The 23590-nt window shown below is 44.5% G+C and overlaps 1 protein-coding gene across 1 annotated transcript in view; it reads right to left on the bottom strand.

The window, feature by feature from the left end:
• GSAP (gamma-secretase activating protein) overlaps nucleotides 1-7297 on the bottom strand; it is a 93764-nt gene extending 86467 nt beyond the window's left edge. Inside the window, 1 exon segment of the mRNA XM_080936069.1 lies at nucleotides 7179-7297. Coding sequence (XP_080792195.1) covers nucleotides 7179-7275 — 97 coding nt within the window. The 5' untranslated portion in view covers nucleotides 7276-7297.
• Nucleotides 7298-23590: the final 16293 nt, after the last annotated feature.

The following is a 23590-nucleotide window of genomic DNA, read 5'->3' on the forward strand; positions in this document are numbered from 1 at the left end:
TGATTAGCATTACTTGGGGAGTAACTGATCTTTTTTTCAGCTTCCTCAAAAGCTGTCCACTGGCTGGAGAGATGGCTCAGTGGTTAAGAGCGCTGACTGCTCTTCCAGAGGTCCTGAGTTCAGTTCCCAGCACCCACATGGTGGCCCACAACCATCTGTAATGGAATCTGATGCTCTCTACTGGTGTGTCTGAAGACAGCGACAGTGTACTCATACACATTAAATAAACCGTTTAAGCTTAGTTGCTCATGCCTGACTACAGTATCCCAACATTAAAAGAGCATGATCCCAACTATGGGAAGTTCGAATGTTTAGATGAAACATGAACAACAGCCTACAGCAGGAAATGCTGTTCGTGTTTCCAACTCCAAAGGGAAAAAGCAGAACAAAGTCGAGGCTAGTGGGAGAGCTGGTACCACTGACACCAGAGCCGGAGTGGGAGTGGGAGCCTGCAGAGGAAGCACGGGTCTCACAGAGGCTTGGCTGACATCCAGAGGCCTGTCTTCAGCCTGTCTCAAGATGGCCAGGTAAAGGTTCTGTATGCTGAAACTCCTATGGAGCTGTCAGAATCACTTCTCACTGAGTTTTAAGGACACGAATACTCATTTGATCTTACGACAGAACAAGGCTCTGTCAGCTGACTAGGTCTTCACAACACGTTCTCGTTCCCCGCCTCATGCTCACAGTGGCTCGGGTAGTATAGACCCATTATACATCAAGAACAACTGAGGACGATGAGGTAAAGATCCTGGGCACACAGTAAGCAAACAGTGCATCAACCCCAGAAGATGATAAGGAGCACAGAGAGGTCGTGCCCTGCATCAGGCATATGGGAAGGTGGATAACTACCCTTCCGGGGGTTCCATAGCTGCTGAAGAGATGCCCAGCAGGCTCATTTCCACCCTGCAATGACTCAACCCTTCTAGAATGCAGCGTGTCAATATTTTGAGAAATGCTTGTTTCCTTTCAAGAGTCTAAGGATGAGCCAGGCCTTCACAAAAGTAGACTTTAAAAGGTTTCAGAGAAGATAAGAAATTCCTTTACAAGAAATCTTGATAAGAATTCCTGGCAAAACCTCTATTTTCAGATCACTAAAAAAAAGTCTTCATCACACGCAGACTACAATTATCATGTACATGTGTATGTGTGTACATACACATATACATGCATATTACATACCATGAACACCCAGCTCTGTCTGTATTAGACACATGAGAGGGGCCTTTTAAGGAACTATAAGGAATATTGATGCGCTGCATCAGAACCAAAATATTTCTTTAAAAGAAATACATATTACATTTTATTTGTTTACTTAGTATGTGAGGGGGAGAGACGTAGAGGGGGCAGTGGGGGTGAGAGGGAAAGACACCTGTGGCAGTCAGAGGATGCCTTATAGGAGTGGGCTCTCTGCTTACGTCATGTGGGTCATCAGGCTTGGGAGGCAAGAGGCTTTACCAGCTGTAGCTACTGTGAGTTTTAAGAACCTAGCGTAGGGACCACTCCCTTGTGAGTGTCAAGTTCCTCTAGACATTTCTCATTGCACAATACTTATTAGCTACCGCAGTTAAAACTTGGATCAAAATATGATGCAACCACAGTAGACAGAGTTGAAAGAAATAAAAATGTCTTTGTGGATCCGTTAGCTAGTGCAAACTCTAGTTAGACGCCTGGCTTTCGTTACAAGGGTGTGTGAAATGGATGGATTTAGCAATGCTGGAAGTTCAGACTGATGACTCAGCCTCCCTGGCCCTTCCTCTCTGGATTGGGTGCTCATGCTTCAAGGCACCCTTCTCTACGAATACTCAGTAATGTCCCTGCTTACTTATTCATTCTGACTCTTCCCCTAGTAGGGCATCTCTGGAAAGTCCGGAGGAGGAAGTTTAGCAATTTCAAATGAGGAAGCATGGTTTAATTTTACAGTTCAGTATACTCTGGGATCACAATATCACCCTCTGATAAGGAAGTTACTTGCATAAGTAAACCTGCTGGAGAAAGCATGGAACACTCACAGTACTGTGATGTCTGAGGTAAGGTGAAGCAGAAGCTGGCTGCCTAGACCATCTTGTTCACTTCAGTCCACTCTTGGATAAAGGAGAGTGGTTATACATTACAGGAAGATGTTTGCCAAATGTATAAACTTTAGTCTAAAACTGCTTGGTGACAAAAATAGAAATGCTTTTGCCTTCCTAATGGTAATACTTGGGGAGGAGCATCATATAGTCTTACAAAAAACTGTGAGCCCAGCACACAGATCAAAAGGTGAGGAAATGGGATTGCTCTCGGTCTGAACCAAGTCCACCCAGCCCTCCCAGGCTTATTATGGCCAGGCTTTATAATCCTGACATCGGGACTTCTGAGATGTAACACATTTCACACTCTGAATTAAATGAGAAGAAGCAAGCATGGGCTGATTCTTTATGAATCAATAGAAAGAGAACTGAGAGTTAGAAAAGGAAACTGGGGGCACGGGGAGGAGAAGTAAACAGGAAGTACAGTGGCAATAGAATGGTGAAACAGAAAACAGCGTGACTAAGCCACCCTCTGGTCCCCCGTCCTCTATACCCAGACCAGTCTGCAGGACCATATATGAGAGGGAATAAAGAAAAGCTCCCTTTCAAATGAGAGGGAATAAAGAAAAGCTCCCTTTCAAATGAGTTGCTTGGCAAACTACATCACTCCCCATCTAAAGAGGTAAGATTTAAAATCAACCCTGGGTGTCACAAATTCAAACCTAATCAAATCAGGGGGAAGCACAGGAAAGAAAACTCATACTCTTTCTAGAATTGCACACATGATCCCTGACAACATTTGAACTTACACTTTTTAAGTGGTGCCAAAGCAACACAAGACATTTAGCAAAGACGTTGCCTAGAATGGTAAACCCAGGGGTCTTCCAAATGCTTCCCCCTCCCCTATCTGCCTAGAGAAAAGCTAAGTAAGGCTGTTTCCCAAGAAATTCTTAGCCCTATAGGATTACACCTGTAAACTAGAGATGACTCTGAGGCCTGAGCAGAGGGTGGGTTGGGAGCTCCAGAACTCAACCTGATTTCAAGTAGTCCCATGTTGAGTCAAACCCGACAGGCCTTTTATACCCTACTGTAATGCCTCACTGGATGCAGGCACTTGAGGGAAACCAAGCTGGGGGACAATCCCTGAAGGACCTGACCATGCTCATAACACTGAAGGAAGACTATTCTTTGAAAGGGCCCTTGCACACTGTGAAACACTATACACAAAGTAATGACTTCTGTATAGCCAATGAACCTGAACAGATCTCACAATGCTGAGAAGAGATTAAAGCAAAAAGAGGGTATGTGTTTTTCATTCACTTGAAATTCAGATAAAAGTGGATATAAAGCTATTGATAAAGTAAAAAGAATGTTAAAATATAAATATTCAGACAGCTACCTCTGAGGGACTGAGATAAAGAACCATGAGGTGTGTCCTCACAAGCCTTCAAGGGTCCTGATATTGTTCAATTTGTAGTTGGATGGTACACGCATGGTTTTCTTTTCAAATCATTATTTAACGATATTAAAGTTACTGTTATGATATTAATGTTACTGTTTTGATTTTTGTGAATATTTTCTCATTTCACTTCAAGACAAACCATATTCCCAAAGTTCAACACAGAACCAAGACAATAATAGGCACAATGATCAAATCTGGCCTCCTACTACTCAAGCCTTTGTTGACTACATTTCTTTTTATTTTTTTTAACTAAGTAATTGTTCCATGGGTTATACATTTTGAGGGTATTAACATCGTTATTAAACAACATTTTATTAATCTGGCTAGACATGTTTTCCTTGCTATCATGTACCTTTCCCAAGTTCAGTAGCTATTTGGCTTCTGCAAGAAAGTTCATCCATAGCTGGAAGGTCCCAAGTTTGTCCTCTGTGGGTCTCAGCAATCATCTGTGGATCTCAGCATGTGTCTTGGGACTCTTCAGTCAGATGAGGTGTCTGGAGGAAGGCAGCTTTGTTGTCCCAGACAGGTCCAAGGAGATGGTGTTCTGTCTCAGCTGGATCTTCCCGCAGTATCAGTCTGTCCAGTTGGGTCACTGTTTGAGTCCCACATGGTCACCAAATGTAGACCTGCATTCTGGAGGCCTCACACAGAGATCTCTGGTCTGGCTAGGTGAGCAGGTTTAGGTAAAGGGGAGGGGATTCAAGCAGGATGGAGGGATGACTTCTGCTGCTACCTCTGCTGGTGCTGCACCCACCTCCATTTCTGTTGATGTTGCAGGATGCCAGGCCTGGCTGAGCCATCGGGAGACTGACTAGCCAGCAAGGGGTGTAGGGAAGCTTCTGGCAGCAATTTTGGGAGAGCAGATCTCTTTCCAAGTGGAGGTGTTACAGCTCTTATGACAGAAACTCAAATAATGGAGTAATTCCTGTACCTGTTGACTATATTTCCATTCTACAGCTATCAAAGTTCCCTGGCTAGAGTAGCCAAGCTTACTGGCTATTTGCCAAGAAAGTCATGTTTCATGAGAATTACTTAGTATTACTAAAATGTTTTCAATTTGTTGATGTAAAAATATTAACAGGGTCAGTGAGATACTCAGGCAAAGGTGCCTGACAAACCGAGTTTGAACCCCAGATGGTGGAAGAAGAGAACCACACTCTAAGAATTGTCCTCTGATCTCCATATGTACACTGTGATACTTGTGCGCGCACGCGCATACACACACACACACACACAGAGGAACACACATGCATACATTCTCACAAACACACACACATACACACAGGAGTGCACATGCATACATATTCATGAACACACACACACACAGGAATGCACATGTATGCATACTCATGAACACACACATATACAAGCACTCTCAGTCATTCACATGCATGCACAATAAATCAATAAATGGATGTAACTTGGGAGGATATTAAGACTTCAGATTTAAAGTATGTAGAAAGCAGACATATAGTCTTTGGTAGTGTTATACCTATTTATGTCTTAATAACTGAGACTTCATAAAATAATTTGCAGAAAGTAGAATCTCAGCTTTTCCTTCAAAGGCTGAGGTGAGTGTGTGTGCACGCATGGTTGTTCATGGGAGCCTGTGTGGGTCAGAAGTTGGTGTCAGGTGTCCTCCTCAGTCACTAAATGTAGCCTTCAGGAATTCAGCTAGACTAGCTGTCCAGCAAGTCCCAGGATCCTGTTGTCTCTCTGTCTTAGCAGCACTGAAAATGCAAGTGTGTGCTGTCTCCACACACACACACACACACTGCTAGTGTTCAGGCATGGGCTCTAGTGCTTGTGCTGTAAACACTTCATCAACTGAGCCATCTCCCCAGCCCCTGGGTTTAAGCTACCACCCTCTGGTGATTATCAAAGGTAATAATACTATGGGAATTTATCACAGTGCTCTGGAAAATGACAAAGTACTATTGAAAAAAAAAAAAAAGCTAGTACTTCTGTTCTGGTAAGTTGGCCTGTGGGGTATCTACTTTTACTGAAACACCGATACACAGGTTTATAATTCTTCACAGGTGAGTGGAGGGTTCAAGGAAGCCAAAATCCAGCTGGGTCACACACAGCTTGGTGGTTTTATATTTCACGGGCTTCTTATGTGTGGTCTCCTGCTGTTTAGCAAGATAAGGTGGAAACTGGGAAAGACTGTCCCTGTGGCAGGAAACAGGCTTGGAGCTGCCTATCATATCTCAAAAACATTCATGAAGCAAGTAAAGCAGAGGCTACATAAGCTCTCATAAAGTTATAAAGTTGCGTATTTGTGGTTAGCAGTCTATGTGCAAGGAGAAGGCATCTACCAGGATATCATGCAGACATAACTTCTGCAAGAGCTTAGAGAAAAGAATCATGATATAGGTAATATGGTGCTGCACCGCCCCCCCCCCCCCCAATCCACTGGCAATCTAAGATCTAAAGGAAAGCCAAAGATACAGGAAAAACAACAAGATCAACCAACCAGACCCCCAGAGCTCCCAGAGATTAAACCATCAACCAAAGAGCACACATGGAGGGACCCATGGCTCCAGCCACATATGTAGCAGAGGATAGCATTGTCGGGCATCAGTGGGAAGAAAGGCCCTTGGTCCTGTGGAGGCTCAGTGCCTCAGCGTAGGGGATGCAGGGGTGGTGAAGTGGGAGGGGGGGATGGGTAGCCTCACAGAGGCAAAGGGGAGAGGAAAAGGGAGAGGGGGATGGGATGGGAGGTTTGGGAGGGGTAACCGGGAAGAGGGATATCATTTGAAATGTAAATGAATGAGAAAAAGGAAAGATAGATAAATAGGCAGACAGATAGATAAACAAAAGGGAAGGAAAGAAAAGAATGGAAAGGAAAAACTTAAATCTTAAATTACAGACGCCCTTCTTTTAAGTGGGTCAATTCTGGGAATACACAAAAGTCATTTTCCTCTCCCTCACCAGAAGAGCCTCAAGCGTGAGGAACAAGTTCCTGACTTAGGAAGGCAGGAAGCAGAGCTTCCGTGCTTCCTTACTGCAGGGGTGGGGTAAGGTAGGGTGGGGCGGGCTTAGGGGTGTGTTTGGTGGCTCTTGAGCAAGCTGCTTGTGCCTTTAGAACCCATGGACCCTCAGCCCCCCATAGTGCGGCCTGAAAGAGCACCCTACATTCTACATCACACCCAAAGGGAAATGCCCCCTAAAGTCATCAGCACTTTCAACAGACTCTGTTCCACGGATATACTGAAAATGTCTTTTAAAAAAACTAGTATATATATACTAGTATATAAAAAAACATATATATATATATATATATATATATGTGTGTGTGTGTGTGTGTGTGTGTGTGTGTGTGTGTGTGTGTGTGTGTTAAACCACTGAACTCCCCCTTTTAAAAGCATACTGGCACTGAGAACGCTCAGCATCCTTGCTGGGACAAGCAATATACTTTTCTTTTTCTTGACCACCACTATTCGTGGTGGATCAGTCACCCTACACTTTGTGGCGCTTCTGATTCTAGCTGAGACCTAAAGACAGGTAAGAGTGAACCATCCCGCTTCCCCACCCCCCACCCCAACCTCCCCTTTCCTGTGACAACACATCGGGTACCACTCTTCACAGAGACTGGGACAGCCCCCAGGATGTGCTCGCGGGGACAGAGTTCCCTCCACCCAGATCCTCTGTGGGACCTCAGGCACCGGGTCCCCTCCCGCCCCTTCCAGGACGCGCACCAGCACCTGCGCCGTCTCCTTCGTCCGCTGTCGCCGACTGCACGAACAGACTCGGGAGCACGTCTGCCAGCACGTCGAAGTGGGTGGCCAGCCGCAGAGCCATGGCTCACAAGCAGTGGCCGGGCGGACATTCCGGGAGGGCTCACACCTCCCAGCCTGCAGCCGCCTCTCCTTCCTCCCCGCCTCCCGCTGCTGCTTTCGGTTCAGGGTTCTGGGAGGTCCAGCCCCAAGGATCTTGAGCACCGCCCCTTCCAGGCCTGCACCAGGGAGCACTTAACGTAGCCCAGGGACACTGCCTCTCCCTGCCACTGTTGGGGGAAACTTTGCAGGGCCCCGAGGGGGGCCTTAGCCAGCTGCTTTCTAGAAGAGACTGGGGGGAGGGGACAGGGGTAACAGCGGCGTGCTTGTGTGATTCGGAGGCCAGGCTTTCTTCTTTAGCCCCAGGTCTTTCCACACCACGCGGCCACTTAGCTAGGGCCAGGTCACCTGAGGAGACTCAAAGTTACACAAAGGTTCATAGGCCTATTCTTCTGAGCTCCTCTCCACAAGGTGATGTTTCAGCTCAGGTCAACTACAAGGTGCTGTTGAGAGACACTAAGGAAGATTAGCTGAGCACAGTCTGGGTTCTCTTTGCCTTTCAGTCCGTGCATACTGTCTTGAGGAAGTTGGCTTGTCCACAAGTGGCCTCTGAGGAGGTTTGTCTATAGGCACTTTCATTCTTCCCGGGTTCCTTCCCAACCACTCTGGCTTACTCTCTCTGCTCGAGGGATGCGCCATCAGTAAGCTTGACCCTGTGAGACGACATTCATCCTGAGCGGGAACAGCAGGCAATTACTGTTGCTAAAACTGAAATAGCCGACATATTTGCGTTTAGGAGTCTGAGGCGGGAGACAAGCTTGAAGGTCACAGCCAGCCTGGGATAGAAAGTGAGTCCTGGTCTCAAAAACAAACAGCCCCTTATCTCAAAGCAGAAGGCTAACAACTTACTGACCTAGAGAACACTGTAGTCTTTACCCAGCGCTGGAGCCCTTTCTACCTAGAACTAGAACTCCCAACTAAACTGCCTCCCCAAAACCCTTCTGGTTATTCACCCCTTCCTTATGTTCAGTGGTTCTGAACCTTCCTAACGCTGCCACCGGTTAATACACCTCGTTTAATACACCTCACGTTTAATACACCTCACGTTTAATACACCTCATGTTGTGGTGACCCTCAACTAAAAATTTTTTTTTACTGTTACTTCCTAACTGTAATTTTGATACTGTTATGAATCATAGTGTAAATATGTGTTTTCTGATGGTCTTAGGTGAACCCTGTGAAAGGGTTTCTCAACACCCACCCCCCACCCCAGGTTCAAGATACACAGGTTGAGTGAGAACCACTGACCTAGAGCAATCTCCAGGTGCTCCCAGATCTGGCTCCGCACAACCTCGACAGCACAGCCCACAGTGACCTTCCTGATCCTACAGTGGCATTGCTAATGAACTTCATTGCACCTAAGGTAGAGTTTTGAGATTAGAAATCAAATTTGAGTCTTGAGGTTGCTCTTCTGCCCCATCAATGGCTAAACAAAGAAAGCATTAATATTATTAATTAGTAGTATTAGTAGCTTAATAGTATGTGATGGTTTGTATATGCTTGGCCCAGGGAGTGGCACTATTAGAAAGTCTGGCCTTGTTAGAGGAAGTCTGTCACTCTGGGGGTGGGCTTGGAGACACTCCTCCTAGCTGCCTGAGGATACTCAGTCTGTTCCTGGCTTCCTTTGGATGGAGATGTAGAACTCTCAGCTCCTCCTGCACCATGCCTGCCTGGATGCTGCCATGTTCCTGCCTTGATATTGGACTGAACCTCTGAACCTGTAAGGCAGCCCCAATTAAATGTTGTCCTTTATAAAACTTGCATTGGTCATGGTGTCTGTTCACAGCAATAAAACCCTAAGACAGTAGTATTCGTAACTTAATAGTATTAATAAGCTAAAGAATGTTTTTTCACTTGCATCTCACAATTGGGCTTTCACAACTGCAGGTAGCAGAGTTGACCAAGGAACTGTCTTAGAGTGCAGGGCATTTTCTGGCTGGGAGCAGGGAAAGCTCAGAAGTGTTTTCCCTGAGCCTTGAAAACCTGAGTCTTGCTGTGATTTGAAAAACACTTGGTAAATGTGGAAGTCTTGATTTTCCTCTAGAGACTGTCTCTCAGAGGAAGGCAGGGGCTGATTTGAAGTAGAATTTTACTGCTTACTACCACATACATGAAACTTGCATAAAGGTTTAGGGGAAATCTAATGCTAACACTGGCTGTGGATACAGGGGGAACTACTGGAGACATGAGGAGCCATGGTGAGACTATATAACAAACGGAGCCTGTTAGCTGTGCTATCTGCACACATCCTTTCTTGCCTATTTCTGGTTTACTGTCTTTATGTTTGCAGCTTTTGTGTTTGTCAAGTAAGATGGGTTGATTGTATATGGAAGACAGCTTATTTAACAGATATATCCAACTTGAGTGTTCTACTCCAGGATTCAGACCAGGAAAGAATTCTGAAATTAAGAGTCTACTGCTTGTATAAAAACTTCTGAAAATGACTGAGTTTTGGAAAAGGAACGAGACGGAGAGATAATAACCAAGATCGTGGAAAGGCGTAGCCGAGCACAACAAAGCTGCATGTGTCACCACGCCTGGATGCTCCTTCAGAAGCTTAAAATAAATCATGATGAACCTTAAAATCAGAGGGCAAGATAGAATTGGAACCACAAAAATTCTATACTTCAGGCACTGATCACAGGTGTAACCATGGCTCAAATGTTATGAGGGGTCCAATGGCATTCTGGGTCTACAGCAGGAAACGCATGTTGGGTACAATAAAGTTAATCAAGAATTCATAGCTGAGGAGCTTGTGAGCCCCAGAAATAAACCTACTATTATTATTTTGCTAAACAGACATAGTAGCAGACTGCTTTCTAGGTTCCTGTCTCTGCACACATACTCCCTGACCTCATCAGAGAAGTTTCTTTGTGCAGTAGATGGTGATTAATGCAGAAACACACAACTCGCCAAAGTGCAGAGAATGCAAGTCTGTGGCGTGCTTCACTACAAGTGAGACAACTAGATCACTTCTTGTCTCCCCGAGGCTTAGGGACCATTGAGGAAGAGCTAGAGGTGGGATGGCTGGACATGACATGAATACACTCATGAACTCACTACAGCTGTGGTTGGCTGTACAAGATCGCTACAAGACCAGACAGTCACCATTCCCAGCATAGAAGTGGGAAGGGAGCCAGAGTTCATGGCTGTTGATGGCTTCTGGGAAGAGGGAGTCGGTTTTCTTTAAGGGCATAGGCCTTGGTAGGGCTAAAAGAACACTTTTATTAATAAACCTATATGTGTTGAATTAAATAAGTCTGAAGAAACTAAAGAACAAACTTTGCATTTGGGGAGTTAGATCTTTGTAAGGACGATCAAAAACTGTCTTATTGAAATTCATAGAAGTCAGCTAAAAGCATATGATTCTAAATAGTACAAGACAAAATTCCTCTTCAATGTCTAAGAAATCATTAAGGTCCGTACCAAAGATGTAGTAGTCTTTTACAATAAGATGGCTTCTTATGTAGGTATTAAGAATGCTGTCTCAGTGCAATTTACTTTTTCGTTTGTTTGCTTGTTTGCTTGCTTGCGTTTTGAGACAGGGTATCTCTGTGTAGCACTGGCTGTCCTGGAATTTGCTCTGCAGATCAGACTGGCCCTGAACTTACAAAGATCCATCTGCCTCTGCCTCACAGGTGCTGAGATTAAAGGTGCCGATCACCATACCCAACTGCAATCTACTTTTAATAGAAATGAAAAGATATGTTGAAGAGATGAATATTTACTGTGGTAGTCACTATGACTTCCCAAAACCCATTTGCACCAGTCAGGAGATAACAGATCCTCTTACCAGTTTCTCAGAGCTGAGTGCCCAAGAAGTTAATAAAATCCAAAATTAACCATAAATTAAACACTCGGGTTTTATCCTCTCACCCATGTAGGGGTAGATAGTCCAAAGCTCAGAGGGCAGGTTCCTGTGCTCACCAGGAACCTGAGATCATTTTAGTTTTTGGTTCTACCAGACTTTGACTTAGACACTTGTACTCATGGTCCATGATGACAATTCAACCACTATGTTAAAATTCTAGAAATTAAAAAAAAAAAAAAAAACAGGTTAAACAGAAGGCGCTGACTCTCTTTGAAGGATACCTCCCAAAAGTTCTAAGTAGCATGCTCATTTTAATCATTACAGATCTTTTACTTGTATGATTTCTGGTTTTGTGTCATTATAGAATTTCTCTATGAGTGTGTATTCTGTATGTTTCTTGTAATTTTTCTTTAGTTTCTTCTTCCTGTTTGTTTATTTTATCCTGTTCTTGTTTGTATTATCTTATTTATTTATTATTTATTTATTTTAGATGCCTGCTTGTTTTCTAATGAGAGAAGGCAAGAAAGGGTGTAGATCTGAGTGCATGGGGAGGTGGAGAGGATCTGGGAGGAGTGGGAGAGGGGAAAACCATAATCAGAATACATTGTATAAAAAAAGAATCTATTTTCAATTAAACAAGAGAGAAGGAGAGAGAGAACAAAGAGGTGTTTGTAGAGGAATTTTGATCCAGCAGCATCTGGATCAACTCTGGCAAGGTGTCATCTACAATGACGTAGTTCTGTATGATCTGGCTAGAATACAGACATGACTTTAATCCTAAACAATGATGTCTAATTGAGAGGCAGACAAAGTGATGAGTCAGAGAAAGATTTGACAGAACGAGTTGGAGATAGGATAGCCCACCTCTCTCGGGGACAGAAAAGAGAAGAGACTTAAGAGCAGCACAGAGTGAGTCGGGAGGAGAGGGCAGTTTTGTGAGTACAGTTGGGTTAAGTTCAGGGAGTCCAGTTGGGTGTCGTCCCATTCAATTCCGTTCAGTTCGTGCAATCAGTGAAGACTATACGGCTTAGTTTATGGAGTTCAGAAGCAGTTTTTCCAAGCAGAGAAACTGTCAGAAGCTGAGAGAAGCCACTTTGAATCAGACAGCTTGGAGAGGAGTTTAAGCCAGAAGAGCTGAGTTGAACAAGCAAACCAGAGTTCAGAAAGAGCTAGAAAGCGTGAGTTTGCTCAGCAGTAAGGACAAAAATTCTAGGCCTAGGTTAGCAGATAGAGGCAGGAAGCTGAAGACTCCAAGGTCAGGGCTTGCAGATGATTATATTTTATGAAAGCTAGAAGCTTCTACACCCAGGACTAGGGATAGTTAGATACAAACACTCTGGGCTCAGAATATTCGTAAAGCTTGGGGACGGGAGATGGCTCTCATCTCATCCTTTCTTCTGAGGAAATAAAAGTGACATTTACAGGTATTTATATTCAATTGTTCCCTTTCCAGTGGAGGTGTGATTATTATTTTAAAAAACATGCCATTTTCCAACAGGAAAATCTACTTACTTACACAAATACTCCTCCTCCCTTTCTTTCCCTTCTTACCCTATATTCCTTCCCCTTCTCTTTATTAATGAGTTCCTTGTAAGGGGCTCATAAAGCAAATAAAAGTGTCTGTGTAGGTAAATTGATAGCAGGTGTTGGTCAGTATTTGGGTGTCAGATTTCAGTCAGAACAATCCACGGAATCCAGAGGGATGGATGCACACAACTCTCATGAGGACAGACAAGAAAGAGGTAGAGCAGTGTGTTATAGAATTATATATTAATAAATAAATCCCAACAGCGTAGTTTGCTACCTGTCCCAATGCTTTATGTTCCTGAATGAAACACACACACACACACACAGCCTTTATAATTTTATATGCCTTGAACAGCAAAATAGCTGAGCCACTGTCTAACATCCATGAGGTTAATCACCAATTATTACTTTTTCTATGTTCTAGCTCGGCTGCTCTAGACCCAGTTGAGCAGCCCTCTGGGCCGACCTCTCTCGACTCCCTCATGTGGTGGCTATGGCTCTCTGTCCTTCACTCTTCTGTCCTTCACTCTTCTCAGGTGTGATGTCTCTCCTTTCTACCACACTCTCTCAACATGAAGGATCTCCTCCTCCCTCTCCTGCTCCTGGTCCCCAGCCCAGGAAATCCTACAATCCCGCCTCTGTCTGTCCTCCCTAGCTATTGGCTGTTGACATCTTTATTAACCAGTCATAACCAACTGGAGGCAGGTTCCCAGAAGCTACCTGCAGACACTCTTGAGTAAGCAGTTTGGAGGGTTGGGGAAGAACATAAATTGCATTTGTAATACAAGCCACTACAGGGTATAGGCCCTGACATAAGGCATCAGGTCAGAGGCTGTCTGTAGAGAGTGAGGAGGGCAAGAGAGGGGGGAGCCCAGACCAGGAAATCAGACTTCAAACCACTTAAAGAAATATATCAAAGAAGATGTGGCCGATACCCAAGAATGGATCTGTTGAATAAATGCAGTAAGAATGACAGGAAGAGCCTATGACTTGATGAAACAAGAAACCAACAGCCAAAGTAGATATAGGTTCACCAAACAGACTGATGGAAAGTTTGATGAGGAAAAGAACACCTAGCTACCAACATATTTACTACGTCTGGAATATACCACCACTTCTTTAAGTTAGTGCTATCAGTGTGGAATGAACAGTTGTTACGCAATAGTATGGCCTCAAGAAATAAATAACCAGGGATAACATCTCAAATGTAAATACAGAGTATCTAATAAAGAGAGAGAGAGAGAGAGAGAGAGAGAGAGAGAGAGAGAACCTTAATCTAATCACAAGGAAGAAGCACACAAACCCAAATGAAGACATGCCACATAACTGAAATATGATTCCCAGAAGTAGGAAGGTTGTGAACATCAAGGAAAGACTAGCAAACTGTTCCAAATGAGGGCATTTAAAAGATATGACAGTAAACATTCCAATCAGCCTTCCCCTGGGTCCTTGTCCTGTCAAACACATTAGTAGCCCAACTGAATAAACCTGAGCGCATTTGAGAATTTAAGCCTCGCTGATGTGTGGGAGTTAATTTCCTGATTTTGATGTTAACACAGTAGCTAAGAGAAGGGTCTTCTTTGTAAATAGAAACATAAATACATACATGGTAATGTGTTTAGGAGTCAGTGGGCAACAGACCTTCAATTAATCTCTACATTGAATTTTTCAAAATTCTGTAACTTTGTGATTATTTCGAAATGAAGGCATTTTTAAAACAATTTTTATCAGAATAATTGTTTCAGAAGGCTTATGGATTTTTTTTCTTATGAGAGATTATCATCTTTAGTTGTACTGTTTTCTCTTGCAGACTTTAAATAGTGATGTGGGTGGTTTGAGTCAAAACACTGAGTTATTAGTAGACACAAGGGCTTGAAACTACATTGCATTTCCCTTCTGCAAACTTACTCCCTTATTGGCCTTGTTCTGGATGAAGGTCACTCTCCAAAACTGTCTAAAAATATTCTGTAGTTAGAAAAACAGAAAGAAGCTTAATGGAAATTTTTACCTTCTTTTAAAACTATCTTTTCTCCTGAACAGAAAACTTCCATTAAGTAGCCTCAGGGGAAAAACTTCTTAACACAAAACTTGTCATTTCCAAAGTCATCAATCACATGATTTTATTTCTTAGGGATGTTGATGACAAAGAATACATATCAATTTCAGAGAGATGTTCACCCACTAGTATATGTGGACCTCATTTTTAAAAAATCCCTTGTGTGTTCCATAAACAACTCTTAGCCATTTAAAAAAAAATGTGTAACCGGCATTTGGGTGCATTGAGGCAGATTTTTAATGTCCAACTACCATGTGCTCTGTACATAGACTTTTTCTAAATTTCTGAACACCCAAGAGAATATCTAAAGTAATTCATTGAAATCTTGGCAGCCGGGCTCCAGCTCCAGCTTCCCCTGAAAGCTGCCTTTACCAGAGCTGAACTCTCCCAGTGGGTCCCTCCACAGAAGACCTATTGTACTGTTGCCTGTCTCTGCAGGGGCAATTCCTGGAGGAACCCAGCTAGCTACTAAGATGAAAAACTGAATTAATAAAATTCCCATCTCCCAAGAGGAGGGTTTGTGTGCTGATCTCAATGCCCTCAGACTGGGCATTTGATTGGAAATAAATTGTACCATGCAATGCTCGACATCAGAGCATTCTGGTATCCAAGGTTCAGGGTCAGCAGAGGGAAAAAGGGTATGACAGGCTGCATGCAGATGCTGGATCACACCGACTCTCCTCTTGGGAAGATATGACACTAGAAACCTGTGGTGACGCTCTTAAAGGCGGCTCTCATTGCTAAGAGCATTACAGTCATTTTTACGCGTGTAATTCTCAGTTCGTTGGCAGTGGCTTTGGTCTCTCTGCTTGACTTTGCTAATCAGGGCCTGGAACTGTTTCGTGACTCCACTTCTCCCCACTGACTCTCCCACCGGTTTCCTCTCAACGCCTATCTCTTTGGTGCCTTTGTTCAATCACAGAATAGTGTCTGCAAGCATTGATCCATGTTCCGTGAGTACCCAATGACTCATTGGCTAAAGATCAGACTTCCTGAAACTACTTCTCTTAAAATTCCAATTGTGGTTTAGTTTGAATTTCTCACGGGTCATCATGTACAAAGAATGTGATCGGACCTGAGGTATACATATATTTTTAAATACCCATAACATAGAAAATTCTTTTGAAGAAGATTTTGCTGTGCCAAGAAGGTGAGTTTTTTAAGCCTTCTCTGTGTAAATCCTAATACAAGAAAGGACCCAGGCAAGTAGTTATCAAAATTGCCCCATATAGATTCATTTGAAAACCTGCTATCAGGCTGGAGAGACGGCTTTTCAGAGGTCCTGAGTTCAAATCTCAGCAACCACACGGCTCACAGCCATCTGTAATGAGATCTGATGCCCTCTTCTGGTGTGCCTGAAGACAGCTACAGGGTACTTATATATAATAAATAAGTCTTTGAAAAGAAAAGAAAACCTATTATCTTTGGTTCTCCTTTTCAAAAAAGTATCTTCTAAAAATAACCTGTGGAAATTTTAAGATTTGTAAGTGGTCACTGAAAGGTTTTATGACAGTCTCAATAATGTTTCCTGTATGTTTGACTTTAAAAATGTGTTTAAAGCCTTTTCGCACTCAACACTCTACACCGTTCCAAACCTTGAACCTACTTACCTCCTCTGTTACAGGTTTTCTTTAAAAACATGATCTGTGGGGTTGGGGCGATGGCTCAGTTGGCCATGCTTCATGGACATGAAACCCTGGGTACAGCGACTCCAGCAACCATGTTAAAAATAATACTGATCTGTCACCTTAGGCCTGACAGCTGGGACTAATGGCTGAAGTGTCCAGTTAAACAGACCTGGACACCAGGTTCTCCCCTAAACCCTCAGCTCCAACCTTACACGGGGTCTTCCTGGCTGACATACCTCACCCCAACCCTAAACTTCTCTAGCCCAGGTTCTGGGCAGCGTTTCCCTGTATAATCCAGCTATTTTCCTACTCTGGCCTTTTCTTTTTTCTTTTTTTTTCTTTTTGGCCTCTTTGGTCTCCCGTCTTCCCTCCTGCCTCTCCTCACCTAGTGCTGCTCAGACTGGTCACATCCACGCTGGACTCTCCCAGACGTCTCTGCCTGTGAGTATGCACTCCCTTGTATCTACCAAAAGCATTCTCCTCTGACATTCCTAGGAGCAGTCCTTTTTATTTTATTTTTTTCATCCAGTCCACAAGCCTGTAACCCAGTAGTGAGGAACAGGGAAGAGCATCCCTGGACAGCACTGGCCAACCAGTCCAGCCAATGGGAAGCTGAGGTCCTGTGAGAGATTCTATCCCACAAAATAAAGTGGGACTTTCCTTCCCTTCACACCTTGCCTGTGGCAGTCAGGAGAGCTGGCCCTGCCCCTCATAGGGCCTGGGCTCTCGAAAGAACAGGCCCTGCACTTTATCTGAGCAGCACAGCAAAGCTGACCCTAGTGGAAGGGACAGGAGAGCCAGCCCCGTAGGGGTGACCCCTCTGCCATGAGGTGGTGTGGATGCAGGGTGATGCTCTCCAACACACACACACACACACACACACACATTGGCCCTGGGGTCATGAGAATGAGAAAGCTAATCAGGATCCTTACTGGCTAGTGTAAGGAGACCTTGCAAACCTCCTGGACAACACTGTGGTGCTGGCCCTGATGACGAAGGCACAGGGGAGCTAGCCCCGAGTGTGTGAAAGCAACGGGAGACCCGGCCTGGCTCCCTTGCTGGCTGCAGCACTTGGGAGGGTAGGCCCCATGCCTGGACTGGGCAGTACAGTAGAGCTGGCTCTGGAGGCACGGCTGTGGCCCAAGGGCATGAGAGCAGGAGCGCTGACACTGCCTCGTGCCCATAGTAGCACGGGGTGGCCTACCCAGTGCAGTGCTGCAGCTCTTGCCCTGAGTTATAAGGGATAGTCAGCTCAGCTACCACCCAGGCCCAGATTCAGGGTTTTGGGTAGGTCTACCCCAAACCTACCTTATCTGTGAACAGTTGGGATGCATGAAAGAGCCGGTCCTGCCTATTAAAGCTGCACGGTCTCCATGGCAGAGGACAGCAACAGGATAACCAGGAGGAGTCCTGATAAGGATCCAATATTGATGGTGTTACAGAAGCCAGAGACCTTAAACCAGACAAATGAGTCACTGCAGTGAATATTTGTGAGGATGTGGGGACAGAGGGGTATATTGTAGAACACACTGTGACACACTGCAGTTCCCATGACAAGAGGTTTTCTATGCTTGCTTTTGTTTGTGTGTGTCTGTCTGTCTGTCTGTCTGTCTGTCTGTCTCTCTCTCTCTCTCTCTCTCTCTTTCTCTCTTTCTTTCTCTCTCTCTCTCTCTCTCTCTCTCTCTCTCTCTCTCTCTGTGTGTGTGTGTGTATGTGTATCTGTCTGTCTGTCTCTCTCTCTCTCTCTGTGTGTGTGTGTGTGTATCTGTCTGTCTGTCTCTCTCTCTCTCTGTGTGTGTGTGTGTATGTGTATGTGTGTGTTTTATTTGGAAGAGAAGGAAGGTTGTAAGGACAGAGGGTAGATACAAGGTGACAGGGAGGTGAGTGGGACCAAGGTGCATAATGTGAAACTCACAAAGAATCAATTAAAAGTTAGAGAGAGAGATAGAGTCTCAGAAAGACACCTGACATTGACACCCACACCCACAGGCACAAGCACAGATGTGCCAGGTGATCTGTCTGTATCACACCAGTCTGCTGGAACAAAGACCAGGAGACACATTAAAAGTAGCGACATAAAGATTTCTCTGTCTTGTACAGGGCATTAGAACAGCAGCACCAGGCTTGGAATGGTGGCAGCCCGAAGCCTCCACGTATCACCCCTCCCTTCTTACCTCTGGTTCCCCAAATGTCCATCTAATCTGTGTTCACTCTTGGGAGCAATTGGAACAGTTCATCTCCCGGGTGTTGTCTGATAGTATCAAAGCCTTGTCACTTAATGAAAAGCCTGACATTGACACCAGGCTGGCCAGATGCTCTGCTGAACCTCAGGAGGGTAGTAAACAGAAAGTACTGAGTGTGGGCAGGGAAGGGAGCCAGCAACAGCCTGAGAGAAGTCAGGGACCTGCCTCCGCTAGGTCTGTGCTATTGGAAAAGTCACCAAACTTTTCTGGACTTGGTTTATGTTGGTAAACGTTTCTGTGAGTCCTCATGTACCGATTCTAAGCGTCCAAGATAGACCAAACCTCTGGTCCTCTTTTACAAGGCTCTTTCCTGTATTCTGCCAATCACATAAGCAAGTTAATATCAGCACAAAGCCTCCAGTGGCTGAGTACACTCTTTCCTCGTTCTCCCTGTGTTTGTGTGCTCCTTTTAAGGCATGGGTGAAAACTAAAGTCTGCCCTGTGTTCTTGTCTTTCATATTAAAAAGAGATGCAGCAAAGTTCCCTGGGGAGACATTGATTCCAAGTGTGATTCACACACACACACACACACACACACAGAGAGAGAGAGAGAAAGAGAGAGAGAGAGAGAGAGAGAGAAAACTGCTAAGCTTGTGTGACCACCATACCCTGTGGGTCACTCAGCTAGCTGTAAACTTCAGGAAGCTGACTTCATTGCTGGACACGCTCCACCAGAGACCAGACTGATGGGGGTCCCCGTGCAGAGCCAGGCCACCGACGGCTGAAACTGGAACAGACACCTTAGTGACCTACTGTTTGAGTGAGAGCCCGATTCCACTTCAAGGAATTGCTCTTTGTCTGAGGAGAGAGGAGCTGGGAGTGAGACACCAAAGAGCTAGGAAGAGCCAAGGTGCAGCTTACCTCAGTATCAAAAGCACACTGATCTCTACCATCACCGGTTCTTCCCCCTCCTCTCTCCCCCCCCACTTCCCCATCCCCCACCCACACCCCCACTCCCACCTCCACCCCCATTCACAATAAGAGGGTAGAAGAAAAGCAGCAAGAGAACCAAACCCACGAGAGATCAATTCCTTCCCAGGCCCTTTCCTCTCCTCTTGGGCCCATTTCCAGGGTCTCTCACTGTGTGTTAAGATGCCACAGAGAGAAAGAAGCTTTGTTTTCATGGTGCACTGTGTTAATCACAAGTTGGAATGTCTCCCATTTGAGCATTTGGTGTGAAATGAGATGTGAATCGAAGGGAAGAGTCATTACTGTCCCTAAAAACAAGACTGGAGCTAGACCCAAAAGAGGAGCACCCTCTCAGGAGTCTGGGGAACCAGGTTTGTCTGTGATCACCATACTACCCCTTAAACTCATAGACTGTCCAGTTCCTTGCCTGCAAGACTCTAATTCTCCTTTTGTATTCGTGGGGAAATTGTTAAAACATTGGTTGCTGGGCTCCATCCCTCCAGTGTCTGAGGTTCCTAACTTCCCGGGTGGCACTAATGTTGATCGGCGGACACAGCTCACAAATGTCTGTGGGTTGGGAGTGGGTGGGTTAGGTACTACTACAGCACAAAAGGAAGCAGGAATCATCCTGCTCTGGATTTCCGGTTGATACACGTTCACTGGGCTTTTCCCTACCGTTCCCACTTGATGCTATTTCAGCAGTTTGCAGGAAACAGATGTGGCTTTCCTTCTGGGAAAACAATGGAAGGTTAATAATAGTTAAGATGATATTTTGGAGGAAACTGGTATAGTATATCTATCTGTATTAGCCTTGTTCACATAACTGACAATGAACTGTAGGAACTGTGTAAGCCGAGTTGCTTTTTCTTCTAAATCTTGAAAGCAACGCTTTTCTTGGCAGATATTAACTATACATAATGATTGATTTTACCTTAACTGTGTCACTTTTCTGTTGGGATAAAACACCATGACCAGAAGTAACTTGGGGATGAGAGGGTTTATTTTACTTCTACACCCTGATCACAGTCCGTTGCAGAGAAGTTGGAGCCAGAGCTCAAACAGGAACAGAGGAAGGAAACATGACGGAAGGCTGATTCCTAGCTTGCTCTCCATGGCTGGCTCAGCTAGCTTTCTTATAGAACTCAGAACCATCTGCCCAGAGGTGCCCCCCCCCACAACAGCCTGAGCCCTCCCACATCAATCATTAACCAAGAAAATTCCCCCATAGACGTTCTACAGGGTAAATTGGTTGGAAGCATTTTCTCATTTAAGGTCCTCTCTTCCCAGATGACACCATCTTGTGTCAAGCTGACAGAACTAACCAGCACAGTGACATTTCCATACATGGCCCCCTCCCTATTGCTCTCTCTTGTCCCCTCAGAGACCACTTCCCCTTCTCAGTCAGTGACCCTCTTCTTCCTCTGACGTTCTTCAACAGTCGCTACCCTGTTTTGCTTTACTTGTCGAATTAACACAGCCCATAGTGACCTGATAGGAAAGCCTCTTGGAGGAGCTGCTTAGATCAGATTGGCCTGAAGGGCATGGCTTCAGAAGATTGTCTTGATTATTAATAGGAGGGGCCAGCCTGCTGTAGTGGTGCCATCCTTAGACAAGTGGTCCTGGGTTGTTTAAGAAAGATAGCTAAGTGTGTGCCTGTGAATGGGGCAAAATGAAACAAACATTTCTGACCTAAGGAAATCTTCACTGACCTAAGTGAAAACTTTTCGCTGTGAATCAGAAAAATACTAGCATGAATATGGTGAAGGGTGGGGCTGCTCACCAAGTATCCCTTCTTTAGTCCATCCCTTTCTACCTTAACCCTCAACACAAAAGAGTTTAAAGGAGATGGGCCACTTCAAGCCTGCATTTCTGGCAGAATATCCATCCTCCAAACTCTCCTCCTAGACATATGCGCCGAGGTACCAAGTCACAGGGTATGAAGACACTCAATGGAACGGAACAGAGTGATAATATAGTGATACTTCTGCATTAATAAACTGGTAGAATTAGCCAAGGTTTACAGGACTGCTCTGACAACTATGCGCTTTCTTGTAATTATACTTCTCTGTGCTCTAGGGACTTATAGGTTCCTGTAATGTATTTTGGAACAATCCTCTGAGGCAAACAAGAAGCAGGTGTAAGCATGTCCTCCTCACACAGGGAGAGGCACACAGAAAGGAGCTCACTGAAGCACACAAGGAGAAGGCCAAACGGTTGCTACGCGACCCAAGCTCCTACCAGCCTGCTGCCCTTTACTTGTACCGTGGGAACCTCGGAAGGCCTTGTTCAGTCATTTTTTTCCTTTGAGGACATCTGAGGCAAGGAAATAATAAAACTAATGCTTATGGGCAATAGCAGTCCAAACCTATGGAAAGCAAATTTGATTTCTATGGATAATGTGATCACATCTCCTCAACGCTAAAGTCTCTCAGCCTCTGATGAGCCCAAGCCATACAATTTGACAGAGAAGCAAGCAGAGCATTGATTCTATACTAATAGACGTGATAATGGCTGCAAACCTCTGAAAGCACTCAGCATTTCAGGAGGACTGTGCAACTGGGAATTTTTCCAAATTGTAATAGTTTTCAGAGGAACAGGCTTAGAAAACGTGCTGCCTCTGGCCAGATGCCATATTACTGACACTACACAACGAAGCCAGACCCAAAGATGATGAGGAACACAGCCCAAAGCCTGCACTGTTAACCCTCTTTGCTATGATGCCTTGGTTTTAGAAGAGATTTATCCTACAAATACTGGGCCCTTGAGGAATTTTTAATTTTAATAACCCAGGAGTGGGAAAATGGCTCAGTGGGTAAGAGGTTGCTGAACAAGTGCGTGGACCAGAGAGATCCTCAGCACCTAAGTAAATGCTGGTGTGTGTGTGTGTGTGTGTGTGTGTGTGTGTGTGTGTGTGTGTGTGTGGCAGCCTACCTGTAATCTCACTGTGTGAGGCACTCAGAATCCCTGGAGCAGGTTGGCTACAGACTAGTTGAGATGAGTAATCCTCTGGGTTCAGGGTGAGACTTTGCCTTGTATAAAGTTGTAGAGAGACAGAGATACCTGACTTTGGCTTCTGGCTTGTACACAGGCTCACATCCACAAGTGTACACACACACCTAATACATGAATGCACACACATGTACACGCATGCATTCCTGAGCACGTATACACACAGGTACATGCATACCATATGCATATGAAAACACACATTTTTAAATAATTTTAATTCCCTCTCCTTCAAGCCATGGATACTAAAACAAGCTCATAGTCTTGGCCATTTTCTGACCTCCAGTTTCCATAAGTCCCAGGATGCTCTGTGTGAAGGGCCTGCAGCAAAATATATCTCTTCTTCCTGCCTCTCTACAGTGACTCCCTAAGGCTGATCTTCCAAACACCTCCCATGCAAAGAAACTGAGACTGCGGAAAGAAAAGGTAGCTAGAGGCCTCTAGTTATAAAGGTTCATGATCTTCCTTTTCTATTAATGTTGTTCTTTTCCAAGTAGAGCACATTTTAAAATGTGGAATTCAACTGACACCATCCACATCAGTGGTCTGTCCATCAATAGTATCTATTTTTCATAAAGTTATGATTTCTTGGACCTTCATACCAGTAGGTTCACAAATTTAACCAGATTTCAATTTTAAGTATTTTCAAACTGCATCTATACAAAACATATACAGTGGTCTTCATAGAAAGCTTGAGGCCACATAGTAAGACATTTATTCAAAACTAAATAAATAATCCACCTCAAATCAAAACAAAACCAAACCCAGGTGCTTTTTGTTTTGTGGCCCATACCTGTAATCCAAGCACTTGAGAGGGAGAAACAGGAGGATCTCTGAAAATCAACATTAGCCTGGTCTACATCTAATTCCAGGAAAGCCAGGACTCCAATAGTAAGACCCTATCACTCATACTCATTCACACACACACACACACACACACAGAGAGAGAGAGAGAGAGAGAGAGAGAGAGAGAGAAAGGCCAAAGACACCATCCAACCAATGTGTACTAGTTCTCTTAGAATTCCCTAAACAACATCAAACATCAGGTATACAGCATTTGTGTCATATCGAGTAATATGAGTCAATTATGGACAAATGTT

This window comes from Micromys minutus (genome assembly GCF_963924665.1).
Source record: "Micromys minutus genome assembly, chromosome: 23".
Taxonomy (NCBI): Eukaryota; Metazoa; Chordata; class Mammalia; order Rodentia; family Muridae; genus Micromys; species Micromys minutus.